General features: G+C 43.1%; 2 protein-coding genes across 6 annotated transcripts in view; one reads left to right on the forward strand and one right to left on the reverse strand.

Moving 5' to 3' along the window:
- Window positions 1-5,215, forward strand: part of LOC120301906 (titin homolog) — a 44,683-nt gene extending 39,468 nt beyond the window's left edge. For both annotated transcript variants that reach the window (XM_039329677.1, XM_039329678.1), the window contains exon 8: window positions 1,603-5,215. In XM_039329677.1, the coding sequence (XP_039185611.1) occupies window positions 1,603-3,956 (2,354 nt within the window). In that variant the 3' untranslated portion in view covers window positions 3,957-5,215. The remainder of the gene's footprint in view (window positions 1-1,602) is intronic.
- Window positions 5,216-18,097: 12,882 nt separating this feature from the next.
- The window catches only part of IL27RA (interleukin 27 receptor subunit alpha), a 28,723-nt gene continuing 19,827 nt past the window's right edge, over window positions 18,098-26,993 (reverse strand). For 2 of the 4 annotated variants that reach the window (XM_039329674.1, XM_039329673.1), the window contains 6 exons: window positions 26,697-26,798; window positions 24,681-24,845; window positions 22,650-22,778; window positions 20,220-20,310; window positions 19,975-20,089; window positions 18,098-18,975 (listed from right to left, as the gene is read on the reverse strand). In XM_039329674.1, coding sequence (XP_039185608.1) covers window positions 18,754-18,975; window positions 19,975-20,089; window positions 20,220-20,310; window positions 22,650-22,778; window positions 24,681-24,845; window positions 26,697-26,798 — 824 coding nt within the window. In that variant the 3' untranslated portion in view covers window positions 18,098-18,753. The other 2 variants (XM_039329675.1, XM_039329676.1) reach the window with 2 other exon arrangements.

Consider the following 26,993-nt stretch of genomic DNA (forward strand, 5'->3'; position numbering starts at 1 on the left):
TGTATAGGGAATGTTAGGCTGAATATTTCCCCTCCCCATATATATGTTATGTTCTGCTGAAACTTGCTTGCCCTCTGGGATACTCTTCAAGGGTGACATGTGTTTCTGGTTTTGTGCTATTCCCCCCTCCCTGCTGTTTCTGCCCACTCCTCCTTTCTCTCTCCCTTCTCTTCCGACTTGAGGACTAAGGAACAGTGTCGTTTTCCCAGAGGGTGCTTTTAAAATCAAGCTTTAAGTTTCAGCCTGTCTCCCTCTGTGTGTGTGTATGTCATTATAGATGGGGAGGATTCTATAATATGGAAGCTGTAAGCATTTTTTGGTGGAAGGGACATCTTGTGTGGGAAGGGTTATCTGAAACTTTCAAACGTGAACACCATCACATGAAAGTGAAGCTGGAAAGATAAAGTTATTGTGCAATTTCCTCAGTGTCATCAGTTCATCTGCGCTTAATGGAGGTTACTTGCAGAATTAGAGCTGTAAGTAAGAGAAATAGGAATCAGACAAAAATGGGGAGATAGATCTACAGTAAGTAAATGCAGCAGACTGTATCATGAATTTGGAAACAGGGATTAAGGGGCTGAGTCAAAGGTTGCTTCATCTGCTATGTAGTGGGGTGCCTGAAATAGAAATTCAGAATTGCATTATCTCCTCCCACCAATGCACAATCCCTTAGGGAAGATCTCTGATGGAAGCTGCATTGAACTAAATGGAAATGGCACAACTGCCCAGATTTAAATCAAGGTAGGAAGATAAGCCAGATCATGGTGTAAAGGTCAATCTTTTGGTTATACTCTAGCCTCCCTGATGCTGCAAGATCACTTTATATCCTTATGGAAGATTGTCAGATTTAAATAACTATGTGGATTATCTTGAGAGAGCCTGTCATAGTCGAAAGAAAGAAGCCTCAATGTCAGTATCCTGAGCAACCCTGCTAAAGCTCCACCTTTACAAAGCAGGCCTAAAACAGAGCCTTGGGGTATCCCACTGCTTACTTCTCTCCAAGTAGATGTAATTCTATTAAGGACAAAACGTTCAGTGTGGTTTGTCAGACAGTTACAAATCCATCTGGTGGTGATGTTGACTATCTCACATTTTTTTAGTTTACCAAGAAATAGGGTGAGGTCTACTTTATCGAATGCTTATGGAAATCCAAATATATTATGTCCACCAGCATTTCGCTGGTCCACTAATTTAGTCACTCTGTTGAAGAATGAAATAAGGTGCCATGTCCAAACTAGGGACAAAGAGGATCATCACAGAGGTAGATCAGATTAACATGAATCTCCTCCATGTCAAACTGAGAGGTATACTTTTATCAAAAAGCTATCACCCTCATCGCCTATAAGACCCAGGTTTTGGAGGCAGGTAGAGGTCAAGAAAGCCATAATACAGCAAACCATAATCTGTACTGTAAACCATTATGAATTTGGCAGATGTGTTCAGTGAACATAAATCAGCTGCGAGAATTCTAAAAATTATAGTTCTTGTGCATAAGGAGAGCATAAAGTTGGGGAAAGTTGGCTTCTGTATTATTGGTGATATTTAAAAGGAGAATATAGATCAGGACCAGAAAAGTCTGACATTTTCTTTTGTTCTCCAAAGGTATTTCTGGCAATGAATGCAGCTCTGAAAAAACAGGAGTCAAAGTAAACCCTGTGACTATAGAAGGTGGGAACTTTCCGCCTTATCAAGGGAGAATCGAGGCTGCGCCTACTACAAAGAATTTGGATCCTAGTGAAGCCCCTGCTGCTCACCAAAGAAAGCTGGCAGTGGAAAAGATGGTCATCAGAGATCATTTGGGGCAGGAAGTGGGAAGCATGGATGCTGTTGGGCAGACACAGAACTTCATTAGAAAAGAAGACGAATTGGAAGACCATGATAACATGGGAAATGACTGTGAAGAATGGAGTACTTCAGGTAGTCTTTGCAATGTGGTGGATCAAAAGAAGACTGGTTGTGCTACTGAAAACCACCTGGACTGTGATCTTGATAGCCGTGATGGCCCAGAGGGAGCGTCTCCAACTTGCCATGATCAGCAAAACCCTTCCAACCTTCTGCAGGACAGTGCTAACTGCCTTGACTCCCCCCGGAAGCAGGGAGATAGTGAGCAGGAGATAGGCTTGTTGGTCAAGGAGGCAGTTCTTATGGAAACGGGGCAGAAAGAACTATCAGAACAAAATGCAGAGGAGGCAGAGCCTGCCAGAAACCTGGCAGTCTGTGATATTGCTACAGAAGAAGAAGCAGTGAACCAGGCAAATCTTACACAGAAGGAAGAGATGCAAGAATGCCATGAATCAGACACAGTAATGCTGGGGGGAGCAGGAGAGGGGGAAGAAACCAAACAATCTGTTTCAGACCAGATCTCTCCTGGTCAGGAAACAACAATTCTGAACCCTTTGGAAGAGGCTAAGCTAGATCCGGTAATGACTTCATCTCTATCAGATCAGATTCCTTCTCTGCCAGATACTAAAGTATCCCTTCCAGAACAGAATCCACCATCTTTTCAGGAAACTGAAACTCTATTCCTGGAGTCAGAACAGCAGTTATTACCACATCAGAGTCCATCACCCCTTTTGGACCAATCTGTTTCATTGCAAGAAAATAAGGATTCTCTTCTAGGTCAAACCCCATCTTCACTGCCAGAATCCTTTATAGCATCAAATCCATCAGCTTTGCAGGGCCATGTTTCTTCTCCAGAACAGAAAGCATTCTTATTACAAGATGATACTGCTACTCAAGAAACTAAATGCTTCTTGTTGGATCAGACCCAATCATCCATACATGAAGCTAATGGAAAAAATCTGGACCAGATCTCAACAGCTCTTCAAGAATGTAGTGATTTTGTGGTAGATCAAATACTGCCTACCTCTCCAGACCAGCTCACATCTCTGCCAGAAAAGATTCCTTCCTCATTACATGAAGGACAGAAATCACCCCACGTCTTGCCAATTGTTCTGGACCAAGAACAGTCTGTTTTGGAGATGAAAGGTCCCCTTCCAGATATAGCCCCTTCTGTTACTAATCAACTCTCTCCTCTATCTGATCAAATCATACCCCTTGAAGAAGCCAATAGTTCTTCCTTGGAAGAAGTTCCAGTACCTTTGCAAGTCCAAATGCCAACTGTTACAAAATCTCAAACACTGCTTGTTACTGAGGCTGATAAGTTTTCTTCAGGCCAGATCCCGTTATCTGAAAATGAAAAGAAGGCAACACCAACAACTGAGCCAGACCAAATTCCACTTGCCTTACAGGACCAGAAACCCCCATTTCCGGACGGCAAAGAGGTGACAGGATCTCTAACTGATCATTCACCACTTCAAAGTCAGTCCTCTTCCTGTTTTCTAGAAGTATCACTTCAAGACCAAGCTCAACCAACCTTAGTGGAGCACATGTCAGTCTCTCTGCAGGACCAGACCTCTTCCCTTAAAGAAACAGAAGAGATTCTTGCAGGAAAGACATCTCCATTTCTTATGGAAGAGACACCTGCACTGTTGGATCAAGCTCCAACCACTAACAAAGACCAGGGTCCAATACCACAAGAAACAACTGTCCTTGATGCTTTGCCAACTGTGAACCAAGTCTCTGCTCAACCCCTTCTAGATGCAGCTGTAAATTCAAAGAATCAAGAATTGAAAGAAGATAGAGATTCTAATTTGGCTTCAGAAGCAGAGACCACTGAGATCCAAGAAAATATTGCTGCTGAGCAACAACCTTTGTTGAATGAGCTGAAAACCGCAGTAACCCCACAGGACATTTCTCTAGATCAGCAGCAGTCCAAGAGTGGGATCCAAAAGCACCAGGGAGCCTCAGTCCAGGAGGCCCCAATTTATATCACCACTGATGGCAATCCTGGCTCATGCCACCTTCAACCTGCAGCATCACACCAGGAGGAGGGTCAAGAGCAGGGGCAGAACAGACGCAAGCAGAAGACGTGCCAGTGCTGCTTGGTCATGTAAGCTTGGCGTCTTTCACGAAGTTGAGGAGAACAGGTGTCATTGATCTGGTCCTAGCAGCAGGCTCTGAAAGTGGTACCATGCCCTGCTAATCATGTAGTGTAAGCATCTCACACATTCACGCATGCGCATGCACACACATGCATACAGTACACACTCCACGGAGGGACTTGGAGGCGAGTTGCATAGATGGGTCCATGGAAGGCTTGCTGCGTCACAAAAGAGAGTGTTCAATGACAGGATTGTTTCTCTTTATTGGTATCTCCTAGCTCATCTCCCAGCTTTCATGGAGGCAGCATATGAGGAATGCCCTGCTTGGGCAGATTGTATTGGCCCACACACGTTCTCCTGCAGCATGCACACTTCTTCATACACTAGTAGTGTAGACCTGCATTTTTCTTGGCACTGTCAAGTATTGTATCACCATTCCCTCCATTTATAATTTATGTGCCTGCATGTCATCCTTCTTGTGCGTGCATGTACATTACGTATTTCGAATGCACGTGTATGTGCACAAAGGTTATTAACATGCAAACCAAGATAGAGGCATATCCATCTTTTCTTCATTTGGCTTGCAAGGCATTTTCCTATCTTGGAAAACACCTGAGTTATGTGCCATTACAAACCTACAGGCTTCTGCAACTTTTTCACAGGGCTGGACACAAAGGCTACAATATGCATGCAGAACTCCTGCCATCCACACTCTCCGCATGTGCCTGAATCCTGTCTGCTGAGTTGGCATGACTCCCCAAATCAATCTGGACCCACTCCAGACACTGAGCAATACCCTCTTCCTCCTGTTCCCACCTCCTGCACCTCTGCTAAGATGGCCAGCTGAACACAACTACGCTTGCAGGGCAGTGACACATAGGACACAGGAGGACTTCCTGCCAATAGGTGGTGCGTTGCAGGGAATTTGGACAAGGCACTACTGGAACCTTCTCTCCCAAATGTGGTCTCCAGCCAAGATCTCGTGTGTGGTAGACTCAATCTTCTGCCTCCCAAAATGGGACTAAGAACCTTTTCCTAGCTCTGACTCGTCCCTTCCTATAAAAAGCCTGGGTTTGTGTCCTGCTAGGTCACAGGCTCTTCCCTCAGCCCTTCACATCCTCCTTTCGGTGACTGTTTATTCTATGCACTTTGTTTAATTTTAGTTATATAAACTTCTGTTGGGGCCACCACCTAAGCCAGTAAGAGCCTTTTACATGTCAGTTTCTGGCTAATACTGATTCTCAATTAAAGTCAGATGCAATGACAAGTGAGAACTGTGCCTCTGCTTGGGGATAGGGACGTGGGATTTGTCTCCTGGGCTTGGAAATGGGGCAGGCTAGCAGAGCTGTCTGATGATCCACTTACCCAGTGGTTCTCAACCTGTGGGTCGGGACCCCATTTGGGGTCGAATGACCATTTCACGGGGGTCACCAAACAACGCAGTCTGCCATTTCCCCCCCTCCCCTTTTCCTTAGCTGTGCTACTCCCTTTTATTCTATTGGCTTTTGAGAGCCAATAGAATAGACTCTCTTGAATAGAGTCTAATTCTATTGGCTTTCAAAAGCCAATAGGAATTGTCCAGGCTGTCTCTGCCCTGCTGAGCCCGCCAAAAGTCCCATTCTGCAAACGGTGCTGCATCAGTTGAGTAGTCCTCGACTTACGACCGGTTGGGGGTCGCGGCATTAAAAAGGTTGAGAACCACTGCACTTACCAAAGCCCCAGGGTGATTTGGGGAGTAGGGGGTAGAAGATGAAGAGTTGGTGATCCTGTCTCTTGTCCAAAGTTTTCCAGTCCTGAGAAAGAAGTAGCAGTGGAAAGCCACTTCCTATCCCTCCTTTTCCAACAAGGGCTTATCATGAATAATAAATAATAATGCATTATATTTATATATGGCTTGCAAAGTGCTGAAAGTACACCTCATGCAGTCTCAGTCATACTTAACAATACAGTTAAGTAGGTCAGTGCTCCATTACATAAGAGAAATGGAGTGGGGAAAGCAGAGGCTGGAAGAACAAATTCCCTTGCTTAAAATCTCACTCTATGCCTCAAACTTGTTGTAGCTTCTTCCTTCCAGTTATGGTTGCTGAGATATTACAAGGAGTCAGCACAAGTAAGCATTGCTGAGTTGAAGTTTCTTCCAGGGGTCCAATTCCAAATGTTCCATGGGGAGAAGAAATAGCAACAAAAGTCATCTGAGATGCATAATATACACCAGGTGTGTTCTTAGCAAAGCTGATATTTGGAACTGGATTGGTGGTGATGTTTGAGCTGTAGGTGCAAAAAACCCTGCCCACTGTCTTGTGTCAATAGAAGGACAGAAGTGGCATCTGAGTAAAAACAAACAGTGCTCAATTTGGGGGCAAATACATATAAAATTCACAGTGCTAAGATTACAATGTATTTTTATAGACACAGACATACATACCTTCCTTTTCAAACTGACCAAGAACAGAAACTGATACAAGAGAAAAATCAGAGGAAAGCAAGCTTGATTTTGAGCCCCCTTATTAGATCTGCCCATTTCTGTAAGCATATAGGACCACCTTTTGCTGTCCATGATGATTTTCCCACCTAATCCCATATCACTACTGGCCACCTTGCCTGTAGGATATTGGGAAATCTCATCTAAAGTGATGCTTTTGTTGGCTTTCCTACCCAATCTTGTATTTTCCCAACAGGTACTGTGACTTTCTCACTAGAGTTCTTTCCTGAGATTTAAGACAATTTATAACTTCTTTCTGTTACAGAAGCATAATAGTTGTGCTATGCAACCAAAACAGATTTTGGAAAGTCTGGAGGGAGAGAAGGTGAGAGTGGGGGTTTCATAGTGTACAATGTGTGACAAAGCCATACTTGATTCTTTTTAGACTTAGGCAGGGAGGGGGGAAACGGATTTGTCAGATTTGTAGCCAACCAGTGCTCCAAAAACAGATATTCACCAGACATCTTGGAAGAAGAGGTCCCTGCAAGATCTTCCTTGGAGACTCAGATCATGCAGGCTCAACTTGGTAAGAATGAGATGTGAAATTGATCAAGCCAAGCCTTCGTTCAGTGCCCAACGAGGCAGTGGATTTAACAGCTTTGAGAAAAAAAGCACACATCATTTTAATTTTCACCCAAGACTTATGAGGGACTCTTCTCATGGATGGTTCACAAAAGAGACAAAGTGCCATTTGATTTTACTAAATCCTACTGAGAAAAGTGAGCCCAGAAGTTTGTCTTCCCAGCTTGACCTACCTGGACCTGCCCTTTAGCAAGGCTGCACAACTCTGCTTTCCCCCAAATCCCAAAGCCACCTCTTTAATGTGACAGCAGTCACTTTACCAATGCCACGACTAAGGCAGGGATTGATTTTGTGTCATCTTCATGTATGTTCTTCATCAGACTTCCATTTTTACTTTTGATATGGCAATCTTGCAGTAGTCTGACATAATTTTCCATCCCAAATCTGGTTCTTAGCATGTATGACAAATGATCTTAAGTCACATTATTGCTTCTGACAAGTAAAGTGATCATGGAAAGCCAGATTTACTTAACAACCGCATGACTTGTACCACAGTGATTCACTTAAAAAATGGCAAAAAAAAAAAAGGTTAGTAAAATCGAGTGCAACCCAACAATGGAAGTTCCAGTCACAATTATGGTCAAAAATTGAGGATACCAGTACAATATTTGCCTTGGTAGTAATTATAGTGATTATACATTTTGCTCATCACTAGATGGCAATATAGGATCAGTTTCATTCCTACTTGAGTTTGTCAGCCTTAGGTGGCCCCCACAGGTTAAGCCTGATAAATTGTATTCAACCAGAATTTGAACTCATGGTCCTTACAATATATAGCAAATATCACCATTGAAATAGAAGGTTATATAAATTCCACACTGCAGGGAGGACCTGAAGTTTCTAGTATGAGCCCTAGACAAAATAATATCTATTACCCTCTATCTGAGAGTGCAAACTAATAAGAAAGGAGGGCACAGTTCAAAAAGCCATGGGAAATTATTTTGATATATGATTATGCAGCGAGATTGATTATATGCACAGAGATTGAAAAATTGGCTGCTCTACCCACTATGGAGGAATGATTAGTGAACCTGAATTGATAGACTTTTTTATTAGAAAAAAAATCTACATTTATTGGTGACTAGAAGACTCTTATGTATTTTTGCATAAATGTGAAAAAATGAACGATTTATGGCTTTGATAATTAGACAGGATAAATTAATGGAAAGAAGAGATTCGTGTTGTAACTTTAAACAGTGTTTTAAAAAAATATCTGCACTTATAACCACTGTAAAGAATATTGGGAGCCACTTCTTTATATTGCTTTCTTTTCTATTTTTCTTCTTAAAATTATATTTTTAAAAGGTCACCATGCATAACATCTACCTGCATTTCCCCACTTGCACTTACCTGTGGAATCAACATTGGATCTTTTATTCCCTGCCATTTATTAATTGGTTGAATTTCTGTCTAATGCCAGAATACTCTGGGTGGCTCCACTAAATTAAAAGAATATCTAAAAAAGACGCTAATTGTCTGAGGGAACAGCATTGCTTTGTTCCACCTCTCCCTTCACTTAATGGGGCTCACCCAAATATTGCCTTCATCTCATCTCCAACCCATGCCTGAGGCAACCTAAAGAAATAACCAGGTTTTTAAATGCTAAGTAGCATTTGACAAAAAACAAGCCACACCAGCTTTGGCATAGATGCGAGTGAACCTGGCTCATCCATCATGCAGTCCATAGTTCCAGTTAGCCCAGCACCTCTTGATCATTCAAAGCTGGTGCAGATCTGCCTTCACTAGCCTTAAGCACTATCTTCCAGAGCCATTCAGCTGTGGGCAGTGAGAAAGTCTAGTTATTTCAGACTGGGCTCTGTTCCTGACAGGCATCCGACTCAATCCCTAAATCAGACTGAGCAGCATCTAAGCAGCCAATGGGAAACAGAGACGTAGGCCAGCTCTGTGAAATGAAATGAAGACAGCTGACCTCTGTCAGCTGACTGAGCTGGTTGGGAATGAAGACTTACCACTCTTCTGGGAATCAGGTGTACGTTTAGTGCCAGTTCAGTTTAGTAGTAAATTTGTGTCAAAAGAAGCCTCTCTATTAGCTCAGGCAAAAGACTGGAACTAAATCTGCCTGTCCAGCCTCCCTCAAAACCTGCCTCCAGACCCCATTAAAGAGTGATGAGTGAACATTTTTCTGCCACCTGGTGATGCTTAGTGGGAGGGGAGGGAAACAAGGGGAATTCCCCAATCCCTGTTCCTAATGTGCCCTGTGCACCATAAGAAAGGACAGCACCATTGGCTGCCATTTTACCTGTGGCAGGATAAGAATACCAGCAAAAGCAGCAAACATTATGCCACTATAGATTTGTGAGGACCTAAAAGCTAGTGGAGTGAGAAACAATTCAATAACAATCTTCGCTCCCAGGCAGCATTTTATTTCAATTTCCTTGCCTAATTAGCTGAAATTTTATTGGAGAGCAATAATCAATATACATTTGCAAGAGAAGAACTACAAGAACTGTTTTGGAGTCCCATGCACTCAGATATGCTATTTACCTTTACAAAATGTGAGGCACATCTATCCAATAAATATATAGTTTCCTAGCATAAACTGCTGTATGTGAAAATGAATGAGTCTGAGAGTTTATGTATTATAGAAATTGAGGATTCAAGTTATACAAGCCCTGCATAAATTTATTTTTAAAAAATAAAATTGGCTTGGTTGGAAAAAAAATCTGCAAAAAAAAAAAAAATCTGAAGTGGGGGATAGCACCCCATCTGATTAGAGGAAATGTTGAAAGACAACCTAATTTATTTTCAGTAAACGGTTGATTTGTGACTGGTCTTACTCATCACAGCACACTCTCAAAACTCCTAATGTACTTCCTGTTCCAAAAGAGTTGCCTGCCCTGATGCAGGAGCCAGAAAGTCAACATGCCAGACAAATGCTCTCAGGTTTTTGGCATGTTGCTTTTTAGTCATGCCATTTGTGGAACAAAATGAGAAAAGATCTCATCTAGAAGTCTGTATCTTAAAAACAGGCCATGTGAATAACCATAGCATGCTGAATGGAACCCGTGAAACAAGCTTGAAAGTGAAAAGACTTATGAGAAACAACAAAACCTTTAGGAAATAACCAACTTCTAAAAAATATCCAAAATACTGTATTAGAACTGTCCTGCATCCTAGTGGTGAGAAGGGAAATATTGCTAGCATTTAAAATGTTGGTTAGTGCTACCGAATATTTATTCTTCCTTATGCATTTACAGTTAAAGGATGCATGGAAATATGCCAAGATATAAGCAGCAATAAATGATTGTTTGCCCATTTCAGTACAGCTATATCTTACTCAGACAGCTTGCCTTATAACTTGTTTTACCATTTCAGAACAGTACTGTTCTGGCAGTCTCCTGCTTGAGCAGGGGTTTTGACAGATTCGACGCCCTGGTAAGGACACCACCCCACTTTGCATCTTAAGAGATGATGAAAAGAAGGTAAAATAGTTAAGAGAAAAAAAAAAAAGGATAAAAAAGAAAAAGGAAGAAATACATAAGAAAGAAGAAACAGCACCTCTTGATTGTTCTTCAACCGGAATCCGTTATAGAAAAATGGTTGCAGGCATGCTAGACGAGACTTGGGGTCCAAGCCTCTCCCATTCAAAGGTTTTAAGGGGTTCCCCAGTTAGTCTCCCCAATCAAACCCTCCCTTCCCAGTGATAGTTTCAAGTATCACAATTCTTTGTTAATGCTAATGTTCTCTGGTGTTAACGCTTTGAGGTTACAATAGGTTACAATAAACACACATTCAGCATTCAGCTCTTTGAAGTCTACTGAAGTAAGTGAGGGCCATAAAGCCCTTTTGTTCTCCCCCTTCTCTCCCTCTTATGGCAGAATCCAAAGAAGGCAGAATTGGGAGTTTCTATATTTGATAATTAAAGATGAAATATGATTGGATTCTGACATCAGGCCCCTCTTAAAAATAAGAGAGATCCACCTGAAAGAAAACACAAGTAAAAAATTTAGTCAGGCTTGTTAGGATACTATGTGTGAAACTTCTTCAATAGCTTCGGGGCTCTGACATGACGTTTATGGACCCACTCATTTTGTGAGGGAGGGAGGTGTTTCCAGGCAACTAGGTACTGAGTTGCTCCATGATATCTCCTAGAGTCAAGGACTTCCTTTATTTCGAAGTGTTGTTCACCCTCCACCATGATTGGAGGTGGTGGGGGGGGGGGATTTTTGGCCGTAGAGGTGACTGATGCTCTTTTCAGCAAGCTGCAATGAAAAATTGGGTGTATTTGCTTGAGATTTTTGGGTAATTCTAATTCTACTGTTACTGGATTTATGATTCTTTTAATTGGAAAAGGTCCTATGTATTTTGGTCCAAGTTTTTTACAGGGCTGTAGGGACTTTAGGTATTTTGTAGATAAGTACACCATCTCTCCTATAATGAATGGTGTAGGCTCAACACTTTTTTTATCGGCTTGTGTTTTGTAAGCCTGCCTAGCTTCATCTAGTGCTTTTCTGACTATTGGCCAGGTGTTTTGTAATTTTTCAATCCATTCTTTCAGCGAGGGGATCGTTGGTTCGTTTGGGGTTAATTCTGGCATGGGGTTGAAACTTTGACCGGTGGCTATTTGAAAAGGAGTGTAACCTGTGCTGGAGTGGACTGCATTATTGTAGGCAACTTCTGCAAAAGGGAGTAAGTCCGCCCACTCGGTCTGCTGGAAACTAAGAAAACATCTTAAATATTGCTTAAGTACTGAGTTCATTTTTTCAGCCCCCCCATTTCCTTGAGGGTGGTGGCTAGATGTCAGTCCCTGAGTGGTTCCTAAGAGGGATAAAAATTCCTTCCAAAATGCAGACGTAAATTGCACCCCCCTGTCAGAGATGATGCGTTGGGGTGCCCCATGCAATCTGTAAATGTGTTGGATGAAAAGTTTTGCTAAGGCTTTTGCAGTGGGAATCTTTTGGCAAGGGATAAAGTGCACTTGTTTGGAAAACAAGTCCGTGACCGTCCAGACCACAGTATTCCCATTGCTTTCTGGCAATTCCACTATAAAATCCATGGCTATTTCTCTCCAGGGGGCTGAGGGACTTGCCACTGTTTGCAATAGTCCTGGCACTTTCCCTTGCAACCTCTTTGCCGTGGCACATTTTGGACAACTGGCTATATAACTTTCAATGTCCTTTTTCATGGATGGCCACCAAAATTGCCGTTTAATTAAATGTAAAGTTTTTACAAATCCAAAATGCCCTGCTGATTTTGTGTCATGGCAAAGGTGCATGAAAATTACTCTTTGAGTTGTTGGTATATATAACTTTTCCCCTATCCAAGGCAACCCGTCTCTCATTGTGCACACATTTTTGTTTTTCTGGAACCAATCATCTGTTTCCAAACTTTTTCTGAATTCAATTCCAGTTTGGCTGTCCAGTTGTGGTTTTAATTTGGCTTGGGTTTCTTGTGGTTACTGGTGCTGCCAGTTGTGACTCTGCCATATTGGTCTAGAGTCTGTGGTTCGTGCGCTGTTATATTGGGGCATGCGAGATAGTGCATCTGCCAGGAAGTTCTTTCTTCCTGTAAATGTTTGAGCTTTAATTGGAATTGGTGAAAATGCTGGGACCAGCGGGCTTGTTTGGGATTGAGTTTCCTGGAAGTTTTCAGGGCTTCCAAATTTTTGTGATCAGTCCACACCTGGAAGGGGATTTTGTGCCTTCCAGGAACTGTCGCCATGTGAGTAATGCCCAACGTATCCCATAAGCCTCCTTCTCCCATACGGGCCAGCGCTGTTCTGTTTCCGGAGTTTCTTGGATGTATATGCACAGGGTTGCAATACTGCACATCATTTAGGTAATAGCACAGCCCCCACTTGCCACAGCTTTGCATCTGCTGTATTTAGAGGCTTGTCCCATTGGGTGCCTTTAGTGGGTCGGCCAGAAAAAAAGTATCTCTTAGTCTCTCTCAACGCTGCTTTGCCAGTTCCATGTTAGTGGCTGGCAGGTTTTACTGAGGATGTTCCCTTCGTTTTTAGTAAGTTAGTGAGGGGCAAGGCTATCTGTGCAAATGAGGGGATGAATTGGCGGTAAAAATTTGCAAAGCCCAGGAAACTTTGTAGTTGCTTTCTTGTGCGGGGTGGTGCCCAATTTAGTACTGCTTTGACCTTCTCCGGGTCCATTTCAATGCCCTGTGGGGATATGCGATAGCCTAGGTAGTCTATCCTTTCCTGGTGGAATTCGCATTTTGAGAGTTGGCATATAGGTGAGCGGCTCGCAGCTTCTTTAAAACCGCTCTGACAAGTTTGACGTGTTCTTCTTTTGTTTCAGTAAAGATAAGAATGTCGTCCAAGTAAACAAGGACCCCCTTAAACAGGTGTTCCCTTAGAACGTCATTGATTAGTTGCATAAAGACTGCAGGGCCCCCTTGTAATCCAAATGGCAAGACTTTGAAGTGATAGCACCCCATGGGGCAGTTAAATGCAGTCTTCCATTCGTCCCCTTCCTTGATTCTCACGCGATAGTAAGCTTCCCTTAAGTCTAGTTTAGAAAAAATTTTCCCTTTCGATAGGTGTGACAGCATGTCTTTCATGAGGGGCAGCGGGTATAGGTTGCTTTCACTGATTGTGTTCAGGGCCCTATAATCCACGCATAAACGTAAAGAGCCATCCTTCTTCTCTCTAAAAAGGACCGGGGCAGCCACTTTAGGCTTAGCTGGTTCAATGAAACCTCTCTCCAGGTTTTTTTTTATAAATCTTTCCATTTCCTCCTTCTCCTTTGGGCTCATGGAGTATAATCTGGGTTTCGGGAGTTTTGCCCCAGGCTTGAATTCAATGGTACAGTCTGTGGGTCGGTGGGGGGGAAGCTCATTCGCCCTCTCCTCACTGAAGACTTCAGCAAGGTCCCTATATTCCTCTGGTATTTCTGTTAATCTTTTTTCCTCTCCTATGGATGCTTTTTCTATTCTTGATTCTGGTAGCCTCTCTTGGGGTTTTAAGTCCATAGGGTCCCCCTTCGGGAATTTGATTTCTGTCGTCCTCCAATTTACCCAGGGGTTCCATTTTTTCAACCATTCCATCCCTAGAATCATTGGGCATTCCATACCTGGGGTCACCACAAACGTTAAGTCCTCTTCATGGTTGCCCAGGGAGAGGTGTATTGGCAGAGTGGCTAGGGTAGCTGGCACCCCCCCTGCTATGGATCCATCTAGCTGGCCAAATGAGATTGGTTGTTCCAGTCTCCTGGATGGGATGCCCAGATTCCCCACTAGTGTTGGGCTAATGAGGCAGCGGGTGCAGCCAGAGTCTATTAAGGCTTTCACCTTCACAGCTTCGGGCATGGGGGGGATTAATATAGTCACTGTTTTGAAGATGGGTGTGATGCGTCCACTTACCAGGGGTTCGCCTTCCGAGCTGTCATCTGAGGCATCCACCGTCCCTGTGGTGTAGGCTGGAGTTCTTTCCCCTTGGTGAGCAGAGGTGGGGTTTTCTGCAATTTCCATCATTTTCATGGCTGTTTCTTTTGGCTTAGCTGAATACCCTCTGGGTTTGTTGATTGGGGATCTGTCTGGGTTGTGCTGGGGGGCCTTTGAGCGGCATTCTACAGCTCGATGCCCTTCTCTTCCGCACTTGAAACACCCCATCTGCTTCTTGGCTGTATCCGATGATTTCACCGGTTGGTGTGTCAGCTCAGGCGGGGGGCGGCTCCATTGTTTTCCTCGGCGATGCCTCTTCAATATGTCGATCTCTGCTTCCTCTGCCAAGACGTACCATTCCTCAAGTCGATGTGGGTCTCCTCGGGGCAGGCAAGCATCATATAGATCATAGTTTAGTCCGTCTTTGAAACGGCCAAGGAGGATGTCTTCTGGCCAATTCAGTTTGCTGGCAATGGCTCGGAATTCTTGTGTATACTCAGCCACTGGGCGTTTGCCCTGCCTCATCGTTGTTATTCTTTCACGGGCTTTGCGATCAGCCAGGGGGTCTTCAAATCGTCTTCTCAACGAGGACATGAAACGGTTGAAGTTACTGAGTTCTGGGGCATTGGAGTCATGCAGGTTCACCACCCAATCTGCAGCTGGTCCATCCAGGGCAGATTGCACGATCCGGATGCGGGCTTTGTCGCTGGGGATGTCCTGCCCATATTCCTCCATGTAGCTGAGGACTTGGGTTAGGAAAAACCCCAAGCGTGTTGGCTCCCCTTTGAATTTCACCTCCAACGGTGGGCGTCTTGGAATGGATCGGTGCCTCCATTGTGGGTGGTAGTGTCTTCCGTCCAGATTTCCATCTTGGGTCCGGTAGGGGGTGGGAGCTCCTGGATCAGTAAATGTCCCTGGGGTTGCAGGTTCCACGTCCCCCTCGGTGTCTCTCCCTTTGTGGCTCCAGGAACTGGGGCGGGCGTAGGGCTCAGGAATCTCCTCTCCTAGGGAGCTGAGAGTTCTCTTCATCAGGTCAATAGCTTTCTCTAGGATCCAGTCTGAGTACGGCATACAGCTTCCTCCCTCTTCACTTGCGTGCAGGGATTTCTCCATCTCCTGCTTCCATTCTGGTTGCTTGGTCCCCCGTCTCAGGGTCACTTTTCTTGATTCCTTTCCCCACTCGCTTTTCTTTCCAACGCCCATCGACCAGTGAGGCTTGTGGTCCTGTGTCTCCACCACTTCTTCTTCTGAGAAATCTGGCCTCTCGGATCCCAACATCTGGCAAGGTTCCAACTGGGTCAGCGGCTCTCTTTCCAGGGAGTTTTCTCCCTCTCTTGCTTCGTTGTCTGACATGGTAAATTTTTGCAAAATCCCCCGGCAAGGGTCTACCTTCCAGGTGGATTAATTTTGCAAGTCCTGTCTAATGTAAGGACCCACCCCACTTTGCATCTTAAGAAGACAGAACTCTTGGAATAGTTCTTCCAACAGGAATCCTTTATTAAGAGAAAATGGTTGCAGGCATGCTAGACAGGACTTGGGGTCCAAGCTCTCCCATTCAAGGTTTTAAGGGGTTCCCCAGTAGTCCCACCCAATCAACCCCCCTTCCCAGTGATAGTTTCAAGTATCACAATTCCACCCCGTTTCTTCTTTCTTCCGTCTGGATGGAGACTTCAGATAACTACATGAAAGGCAAATACTCTTCTTTGTTAATGCTAATGTTCTCTGGTGTTAACGCTTTGAGGTTACAATAGGTTACAATAAACACACATTCAGCATTCAGCTCTTTGAAGTCTACTGAAGTAAGTGAGGGCCATAAAGCCCTTTTGTTCTCCCCCTTCTCTCCCTCTTATGGCAGAATCCAAAGAAGGCAGAATTGGGAGTTTCTATATTTGATAATTAAAGATGAAATATGATTGGATTCTGACAACCCCCAAGGTTCCTTCCAGCTCTATTCTGATTGATTAATTGAAGTTCTTGTATCTCTAAATCTTGTTATTCCACCCATTTTGAAGGGGGCATGCCTTATTTTGATCTCTCCCTTCTCGTTAGCTCCCCCAAAACCCTAGAGGGTGATGCTGCTCAAAATTACAGCTCTACACTGGAAAAATCACACGATTGGTACATGTTTTTCTTAGCATAGAATGATTACAAAGGAGAGAGAAGTGAGTCTTCATAAAGAGAAAAACACTAAAGTAAAATTATATCTACTTGCAAAGAGTATTCAGCCAGAGCTGTACTAATTGTTACAAAAATGAGAGAAAATGTAAGGATTATTTGATTATGGCAAAATAGGAATGATTACTGAAATAAAGCCTAGGTTCACACATCACACTAAGCCACAATGTAGTGTGTTTGATTTTTGTTTGGTGTAAACCCACCCCTTACAGTTTAAACCTCATGGTGTTAGAGGATTATTATGTGTTGCTATGTTGGTGTCAACTCTTAGTGATCAGGTAGAATTTTTCCCAGCAGGATAATCCTTCAGGTCTTCCAAAGGTGCACCACCATAACTGAGTCCATTCACCTTGTTGCTGATCATCCTCTTCTTCTCTTTCCTTCCACTTTTCCCAGCATTAAGGCCTTCTCCAGAGCTAGGCCTTTTAATAATGTGACCAAAGTATGATAAATCTAATGCTTGACATTTGTGCCTCAAGAGAGAACACTGGGGCTATTTGTTCAATGATCCATTTGTTTGTTCTCTTGGCTATCCATGGTACACTTTGAGTTTCAAAAAATGAGATGACTGATGATGATTATTTTGCTTTGGAAATAAGATCAGTTCAGTGCACTGGAATGGATAGGTGGCTATCCATCTACCAGCCACGATAGCCACGATAGATCAAGGGGAACTCTCTCTGATCTCTATTCCTATAGAACAAACATGTCAAACTCGCGACGTCATCTGACATCGCGCCACGTATCCGGATGGTTTTGCCATTGCTGGCAATGAGGTGGGTGCGGCTTCCGGATGACGCATCCGGCCCACGGGACGGCAGTTTGACACCCCTGCTATAGAAGAATTGGAGACCAGAATTTCCATGTTGCATACTGTTTGTAATTTACTGCGAAGGGTGGAAACTAATAAAGGAGAGAAGCAACCTGGAACTAAGGAGAAACTTCCTGACAGTGAGAACAATTAATCAGTGGAACAGCCTGCCTCCAGAAGCAGTAAATGCTCCAACACTGGAAGTTTTTAAGAAGAGACTGGACAGCCATTTGTCCGAAATGATGTAGGACTTCCTGCCTGAGCAGGGGGTTGGACTAGAGGACCTCCGAGGTCCCTTCCAACTTTACTACTATTACTATTACTATTGGCCTTGTTGAGGTATTGATCTGACCTAACAAATCTCTATGCCCTTAAGAAATCATAAAGAACAAACTATGCACCTGCCAACTAAATGGGGGGGGGCAGTAACACCTCCTGCTCCACATAGATTCAGGGATTGACGTATAAGATCTTTCAACAATGAAGCTCCAGCCCACAAGATTCCTTTGGAGAAGCATGGCTTTCGGTATTTGACTTGCTACTATGGCCAGGAAAAGAAAATGGACATTAACATTGCAATAATCAAAGAGTTGAGAAATGAATGGTGGAAAAACACATGACAATGTCTGTACAAAGGAAACAACTGCATGCACGAGGTAGCTTCTACATTGGGCTACTTAAGCCCAATGTATCCTTTTAAAAGCATATGCTGCTGCTTCTTAAAAGAAATATCTATGAACTACAAAATGGATTATATACAAATATTTATTAAACCTTATTCCTATTTTCCCAGCAAGCTGGGTTGCACTAAAAGAGAGTGATTGATCACCCAGGCTAAGGAGAACCAGAACTCATGGCCTCCCAGTTGTTAATCCAGCACCTCAGCCAGTATACTGAAACAATTTATAACTTTTGGGTGATGGGAATTACTCTACCCTTTAAAAAGTAAAAATTTACAGACCTTCTTGGTAGAAAGTAAAAAAAGTAGGTTTCCCCAGTTCCAGCCTGGGGAATTTCACAGCTGCTGGGCTATAGTCACAAAGGCCCTTTTTCTAGCACCTTATGAAAAAGTCTGATTAGACATCTTTGAAGAAAGGACCCGTCATCCAGCACAAACAGCAACTCCATATTCTGGAGATATGCTAAAGATCAGAAGTGACCTCAGAAGCCTCTCGGCAAGAGAGTCTTGAAGACCTTGGAGACTGGATCAGGTCACTGTAGTCTCTGGCTTAAATTCATTGCCCTGTTCGTTTTAAGCAGATCAAAGGATATTAAGAGACATTTCAGTCATTTCATCCAGAGGCACCGTAGGAGCTTCAAAAGCCCAAGGAATGATCCTTCCGAGAGAAATTGGATCTGCAGCTGGATCAGAAGTAGCAGCTGAGCAAATGACCCCAAAAGGATCATGTCTCCCTTTCTCTGAGTCCAGAAAATGGAGAATTGTTTCTTTCCTGCTCAATCCAATTCAGAATTTCCTCTTGAGTAGGAAGAGATCGTTTTTCATAACCAGAAATCACCATGGCATTTGGTCTTGCTAGTGGTGGAGATGGCTCAGGGATTTGTTCTAATATCTCAGCAATGTCCATAATTTCTGGCAACTGGGTAGAACACTTGATCAGGACATCCTGGAAAAAATGCAGCAAAGTCATAGGAAGCCCTAACTCAAACTTAGCCAATGAACCTACTATAGGGAGACAGCAAAGCCCATTCAGGATGTCAAAACATAGCCTCTAACCTTAAATATCTGACTCCCATTTTTCAGATTTCCAAGCTCCTTAACTTCACCAAACTTGGCATTGTTTATAAGCCAGCCAGCTTTTGGGACCACCCTTTTCAGAGTTCTCCATAAATGGCAGAAATACTGGATGAAAGGAACATGTTTTTCCACCATTTCTGCTAGGATAAGTAACTTCCTCCCTCCGCCCCCAACAAGCTATGGATCTATCCTTTCTCTTATCTATGGAAAAGGGAAATCTTTATCCTGTTCTTTGCAACAGCTTTCCTCAATTTAGTTCCCTTCAGATGTGCTAGACTGCAATTTCCAATAATCCCAAATATTCTCACACGTGAATGATGGGAATTGTAATCTAATGCAAATCTGAAGGTACTGGGGTTACTGATTGATAATTCTTACATAATTAAGAAAAGTTTCCAATTGTGAGAATACATTTGCAAATTCAGTTGTGAGCACATTTTGGGGGTGTAGCTATAGATCGGCACTGAAACTCAAAAATATGGCAAATAAAAAGAAACAAAGGCAAGAAAACCAAATATCTTTAGCACAATGTACAGGCATGGTATTCTGCTTTGACCAGCCATTCATAGTAATCCTACACAGAAGATGAATGGAATACAATTTTAAAATGTAAATAAAGTAATGCTTTGGTCAAATGCACAGAGTAGTTGGCCTGGACTTTATGTCCATCCAGTGACTACTTAAACAACCTACATCTGCAACCTTTAGTTTAGGGTTTTAGCTTTAGTTCTTTTTAGGGCTATCTAGAAAGAGAAGCAGATGAATCTCCAAGATCTCAGTAGAAGACAACAGAGTACTTCCTCTTTAGTACACCCTGCAAATGCCACGTAATTCCTGCAATGTTGTAAAAAATCCAATTGCTTCTTACCATGGCCGGCGCAGTGCTCTCTTCATTCATCTCCACAGCAATCCCACTGTGTTTTGCATCTGGAATTTTCTCCCAACACCACCGAGGCAGGACCTTATGGCAGAAGCTCAGTAGCCTACAAAACAGAGATGTCAGAGGTTGCTTTGCCCAGGATTCAAATTAGCACTTAAGGCAAACCAGTAAAAGAACTTAGTTGACCCATCCACACAGATGTTATGCCTGCATCTCTGCCTTTCCTCACTTACCTTCTATATTTAAGCAGCACCATAATGGACCCCATTGTAATCAGGATGACCACAAGTGAGAAAACTATCACAATGCTCTGCCAATGAGAAACTGCAAAAGATTTAAGGACAACACTGTGATTTATTTTGTATCAAATGTATACGTTGTCAATTCCATTCCATCTCAAGGATGCTTACATGCCAAAATTCACAATTTCCATGGTACAAGATAAAAACGTCAATTGTAAAACAACCTCTGAAAAAATATAAACAAGAATAATATTAAAACGTTTATTGTAAATAGCTCTAACTTGTCATTCACTCACCATACTCAATCCTTGCTACCCCAATACCATAAGAGTATGAACTACTTTTAATTTTTTTCCACAAGGAGGTCTGAGCAATCTTAACTCTAATGGGACAAAGTAAAAGGAATACACTTCAAAAAATTTGCCTCAGTTCCTTCAGTGACGATGATCCATTAAAAGTACGCAGTCACACTTGCAAATGATGAGAATTGTAATCTAATGCAAATCTGGAGGTGCAATGGTATGATCCATCCCAGAAGTATGCAGATACAGGTAGTCCTCATTTAACAACAATAATTGGGCCTGGTGTCTATCACAAAGTGATGCAGTCATAAAGCTTGATGTCATGAGATTCCATCACTTAGCTACACAATCCCAGCACTCTCCATTGTCATCATTAAGTAAAGACCTTACATGACTGCAACGTGGAAAGAATCCAGAACTATTTGCTTATACCGCTGAAATCACATCCCAAGGAAGCAGGTGAAAGATACAGATAAGTGGATTGGCACTGTAAAATATGGGCAGGTGGGTGCTGCGGCTAAGTGCTATGGAATATAGGCAGATGGGTGCTATGGAGTATGAATTGTGGGCAATATAGAGTATAGTGTTCAGGTCTCATGGCCAAGTGTGTGCTGTGGGTGAATATTGTAGAGTAAAAGTGGGTGGGCTGTACAGAGTATGGGCAGGCACTACAGAGTATGAGTGAGCATAGGTGGGTGGGTGCTGCAGCTGGGCACTATGGAGTATAGGCAAGTGGGTGCACTATGAAATATGGGTGGGTGGTGCTACAGAGTATGAGATCCCTATGCCACCAGAGGGATCTTGGGGAGAAAAAAATGGCAGGAGCCAGAGCAACTTGCAGGAGCAACTTGCAACCTTCTACTGGCTTCCCCATTGATTTTGCTTGTGGGAAGATGGCAGGGAAGCCACAAATGGTAATAACATGGTCACAGGACACTGCAAACAATGTAATTGTGAGCCAATTGATGAGCATCCAAATCATGATCATGTGATCACGGGGATACTATGATGGCTGCAACTTTGAGAACTGGTTCTAAGTTCCCCATATTCACCATAACTGCATGCTCGCTGAATGAGTGGTTATTAAGTGTGGACTTCCTGTACCCAAAACTCTTTACAGGTAGTTCTCAACTTATGACAGCAATTGGGACTGGAATTTCCATCACTATGTGATGTGGTCATAAATCACTTAGTGACAGCAATCCCTGCAGTCCCAGTTGCCATTGTTAAGCAAATCCCACAGTCATTAGGCAACATAACTTCCTGCCACCTTCCCAGAACTCAAGTCAGTGGGGAATCCAGCAGGTTGCAAGTCCAAGGCCAGGAGGCTGCTGCCAGGTATGTGTGTGGGGGGAAGCAAGGCAGTGTGCAAGGGTGTTGGGGAGGGTCAAGGAGGGTACACAAGGATATGAGGGTTGAGGAGGGTGCACAAGGATGTGAAGGGATGGATGCCTATGAGGTGAGGGTGTGCAAGGGTGCAACTAGGTCGAGGAGAGTGAGTGAGGGTATGAGGGAACGAGCGTGAAATGTGCATAAATGGAGGATAAATGAGGGTGTGGCATGATTAGGGAGAGGTAAGGGGGAGTGGTATAGGTTAAGTACACCGGAGTGCCGCAGAAGTTGGGGAAGGTGTACTAGAGCGCAGAGAGGTGCACAAGTGGCTGGTACAGTGCAAGCACAAGAGAGGGTGGTGGAGGGTGGAGGAGACTTACCTCAGTGACTTGCGAACCTCCCTGCCGGCTTCCCCACTGACTTTCTGGGGAAGCCGGCAGGGGAAGTTGCATATAGTGAACATGTGATCACAGGGTGCTGCAATTAGTCATAAGTGTGAACTGTTGCCAAGTACCCAAATTGTGGTCATATGACCACACAGATGCTGGGACGGCTGGAACAACAAGGAGCAAGCCCAGTGCCCTGATAACTTTGAATAGTCACTAAATAAGTAGTTGTAATTTGATAGCCAGAAGGTATCAAAATCCTTAGAGCAGTTTTTGTGCTAAAGTGATTGATTTCACAGCTAATTTTATCATGATCTTTCTTGCTCCTATAGTTAGCATAATATCTCCTGTTAATATACCAGTTTGGTTTAAGGAACAAAGCTTCTTGCAGTCCCTCTTACCTGATGTACTGAAGTGATGCACGGCACTGGCTGCACCCTCTCCAGCCGATGTAGAGCCAGTCATCCAGACCTGGTAGGTTGTTCCTGGCTCCAGATCTGAGAGAGTGTAATTTCTTTCCGTAGCACTAACTGTAATGTAAAAAAAACAAAATAAAAAAAAATCTATCCTAGGCAGATGGTAATCAGGACCCATCATCCAGAATTCACTGGTGGAGGATAACCATGTCTTGCTTAACTAGCAGTTTTACACCAGACAAGAAAAGAATACATTGTGTTTATACTTTACAGATAGAAAGAGGAATCCCACATATTTTTTCACAAAGAGATGTCTTGGCTTTTGGAAAAGAATGCCTTACAATGCACATTTAATATAAGGCATAAGGAGATCAAGATCTCTGCATTCTTCTCCCCCACAAATATGTGTTAACTGTTACTGTTTTCTTAGGTTGCCACACATTGAAATGTACAGGTAGCCCTCAACACAGGATGGCAATTGAGACTGGAATTTCCATCACTAAGCAATGCGGTCATAAAGGCAACCACATCAGTTAGGGACAGCAATCCCTGCAGACCTGGCTGCTGTTGTTAACTGAATCCCATGGTGGTTAGGCGAGGCAACTTCCTGCAAGCTTCCCACAACCAAGTCAGTGGGGAAGTCGGAAGGAAGTTGCAAGGCCCAGATGATTTACCAGCAGGCAGGGAAGTTAATTTTAATGTTAGGTTTTACATTTTTTTTATCAGTTATAATATGTTGTACACTGTGTCCAGAGACCCTCTTTGAGGAAGATGAACAGTTTAAAAATAAGAAATATAAATAAATATAAATAGATGCTGCAGGGCAGAGGAGTGCAAGGGGGGGTGTAAAAGTGCAAAGGAGGTGTGGCAAGGCTCAGGAAGGATATGCCAGAATGCAAGAGGGGAACGAAAAGAGTTGGAGAAGATGTGAAGTAATGTACAAGGGCAGGAAGAGGATAGAGCAAGGGTGTGTGAGTGACCTGGTGAGGGTTAGGGAGGAGCACAAGTGTGCAGGAGTGGGAGGGAGGCACGGCAAGAGCCAGGGAGGATGTGCAAGGATGAATGAAGGTGTAAAAGAGGCACAGCAAGGGTCGAGGAGGGTGTGCAGGAGTAGCTGGTGTGGCACAAGGACAGAAGGGCTGGAACAGAGTGTGCAGATGGGGGAGACTTATCCCAGTGACTTGCAACCTTCCCTGCTGGTTCCCCATTGACTTTCTGGAGGAGCCATTAGGGAAGGTCGCAAATAGTGATCCTGTGATAGCAGTATGCTTCAACTGCAACAGTAACTAAGTATGAGCCTGTAGGCAAATACCCAGATCATAATCATGTGGCTGCAGGCTGCTGGGGTAGCAGGAACTCCAAGGACCAGTCACAACCACCATTTGTTTGAAAGACTGCTGAACAAATAGTTGTAAACTGAGGATTACCTGTATGGATTGTATCAACTGGAAATCTGTTTGTAATTTTGGGGGTCTAATGAAGGGATTTGGGTTTGTTTTCCACATAAAAGATGTGCTGCAGAGCTAAAAACCACTCCTTCTCATACCTTTCTATACTCTCCCATATAAGGGGATTTTGCTCCTAGGTTTCCAGATATACTATTTTAGGCTGCAAAGGAAGAGCCAAACAAGGAGGAACGTATCCAGCCACATGTGCTTTTTACTTAAAGAGCCAGACTTCCCCCCCCCCTCCTTTGTTATATAAAGAGAGTAGATAAATATGATTTCTCTTGTTATGACTATTTGTTCCCCAAAAGCTATACAACAAATTTCTGGACCCACAAATCTTCCCTAAATGAGCTTTCCAGAGAAAAGCTGTAGATATCACCTAATGTCAAACTAATGCCCTTGAGAAGTGATGAATTATCTCCATTTAATATGGGACTGACAGGAATAATCCAATCTGAAAGAAATCAGAGGAGAGAGCTGATGCAGAGCATTGTAATTAAGAGAGGCCATTTTAGGAGGACACAATGCCTTCCTCCTCAATTATCTTTAGGCTTAGAATCTCACTCACTGGGCTTGTGAACCATAAGGCTGTCTGAACGGAGATGTTTCAGGTAAAGTTTATAGTGTATGATATGCCCATTGCGGTCTGCCAAGGGAATCTCCTCCCAAGAGATGGAAGTGGCAGTGGATGAGAGTCTTTCGTCTTGCAGTCCTTGGGGACCAGCTGATGGTACTGGAAAAGCAAAAGAGGAAACAGAGGCTGTGAACTGGTTCAGTAGGTGGGCAAAGCGTACAGTTCATCTCATTGCTGTAACAAGGACACATTGCATTACTTACCACACTACAGAAGATAAACCAAAAGTCAAGTTCCATAGGCCAACAGATCCAAAGGAGACCATCAGTTTATGAACACCAGAGGAAATGTTTCTATACTAAGAAATGTTTAAAGATCATACATCCAAGGTAGTATTCAAGAAGAAAATGGTCACCATTTAAACATTTATTGTAATTTGTCTCTGGAAACTGACATACAGTTCTCCCAGTATAGTAAAAGTTCTATATAATGGATACAACCTTCTTTTCCAGTATGGCACTCATAAAACAACTTCCCTCCAGAAGCTAGGTAAACTCTGAAAGTGATGGCCTTCTGAAAGGAAATGACCAAATTCTTCCAATGATTGTGCAACAGCTGAAATCCCTTAAAGCAGGTAGTCCTTGCTTAATAGTCAGTGACTATTTGAAGTTAGGACAGTGCTGAAAAAGAAGACTTACAATTGGTCCCTGAAGTTCTGGCCATTGTAGCACCCCCCCCAACAAGGTCACATGATCACGTTCCGGGCATTTGGCAACTGGTTCACTCTTATGAGGTTACAGTAATGTGACCACCATTTGCAACCTTCCCTGCCAGCTTCCCATAGGCAAAATCAATGGAGGTTACTCTGGTAAGCTGTTTGCCAAGCACCTAGAACGCGATCATGAGACTGCGGGAGGGGAAGCAGTTGGAATTTTGAAACCAGGTCATAAGAAGCTCTGGGGACCTCTGTTACAAATTTGAATGGTCACTAAGCAATTGGTTATAACTCAAGGACTACCTGTACCAACTGTTTAACCTTAAGTCTCTCAATGCCTAAGTTCTCTATCTTAAATAATTGAAGCCCTATCTCTTTTGTACCTGTGTCAACATTGGTCACACATACAAAGGGGCAGAGCATCAATCACATAGACATGGCTGCCATCTTGACTTTTTTTAATACACCTCCTCTCCCCTGCTTCCAATAACCTTCAGTGGTATTTTCTCTTGGGAAAAAAGAAAAAGAAAACAAAAAAAGCTAAGGGAAGAAACCTAAGCAAATCTGTTCTAAGACTGTTACTTACTTAGCTAAAAAAATTTAAAGCAGTATCTTTCTACCACCTCTGCAAAAAAGCCTTGTTGATAGGCTGTGGTTTTCTGCCTGCTGTTTCCTGTCCTTTGGAGGTGGGCCTCTGCTATTGTGGCATGGATCTGGCAGAACAACCTGATCTATAGAGTATAAAAGGGCAACGCTTGCATGTTTCCAAGCCCTCTCTAAAAAACATCTTTTTATACTAAGCAGCTGCAGCCATTAACACTCACCAATACTGTTTTTTAAAACAGTTTTTATAGCACTGTTTTCACACTACTATTGTAAGCTACTTCAGGAAACGCATAATTGAGAAGTGACATATAAATAACAATAGAAGCATGAACCCAATCAGTTTTGGCTTTCCCAATAAACCATAGCTTGTTTTCTATACAAATCAGCAGAGCGTTTGAATTCAATTATAAAGTTTATTCTTGGGTGCAAATTTCCTTTGCTGCTGGAGTTAGCTATACTGAATTAGTTGAAGATATAAATATAGTGCCTCATACTAAAGCCTGTTTTTTATTGTAGCAAAGATCATCAATTCTGGTTAAAGAGCGATGCTAATCAACGCCCAACCTCAACAGGGAAGAGGTGACTGTGCTACTTAAAGTTACAAGAATGTAGGGAGGAAAATTCATTTGAAAGCTCTAACGATCAAAGGGGAAATTCTGGCTCCCCTCCCTTGCACTCCTGGCAATTACCTTCTTCTTTGAAATAGGCACGTACAGAGTCTGAGGCAGTTCTCCCATGAGCATACAAACCATACACACACACAAGGTATGGTACCTTTGAACTGAAATTGCCTAAAGAGGAAGAAAGAAACAACGTTTAGGAAACTAACGACTTGCCTCCGGAATTTGTGGGTGCTCCAACACTGGAAGTTTTTAAGAAGAGATTGGATGATCATTTGTCTGAAATGGTATAGGGTTTCCTGCCTGAGCAGGGGGTTGGAGGACTACAAGACTCTTCAAGGTCCCTTCCAACACTGCTATTCTGCT

Source organism: Crotalus tigris, unplaced genomic scaffold, assembly GCF_016545835.1.
Source record: "Crotalus tigris isolate CLP2741 ecotype Arizona unplaced genomic scaffold, ASM1654583v1 scf7180000024407.359931, whole genome shotgun sequence".
Classification (NCBI taxonomy): Eukaryota; Metazoa; Chordata; class Lepidosauria; order Squamata; family Viperidae; genus Crotalus; species Crotalus tigris.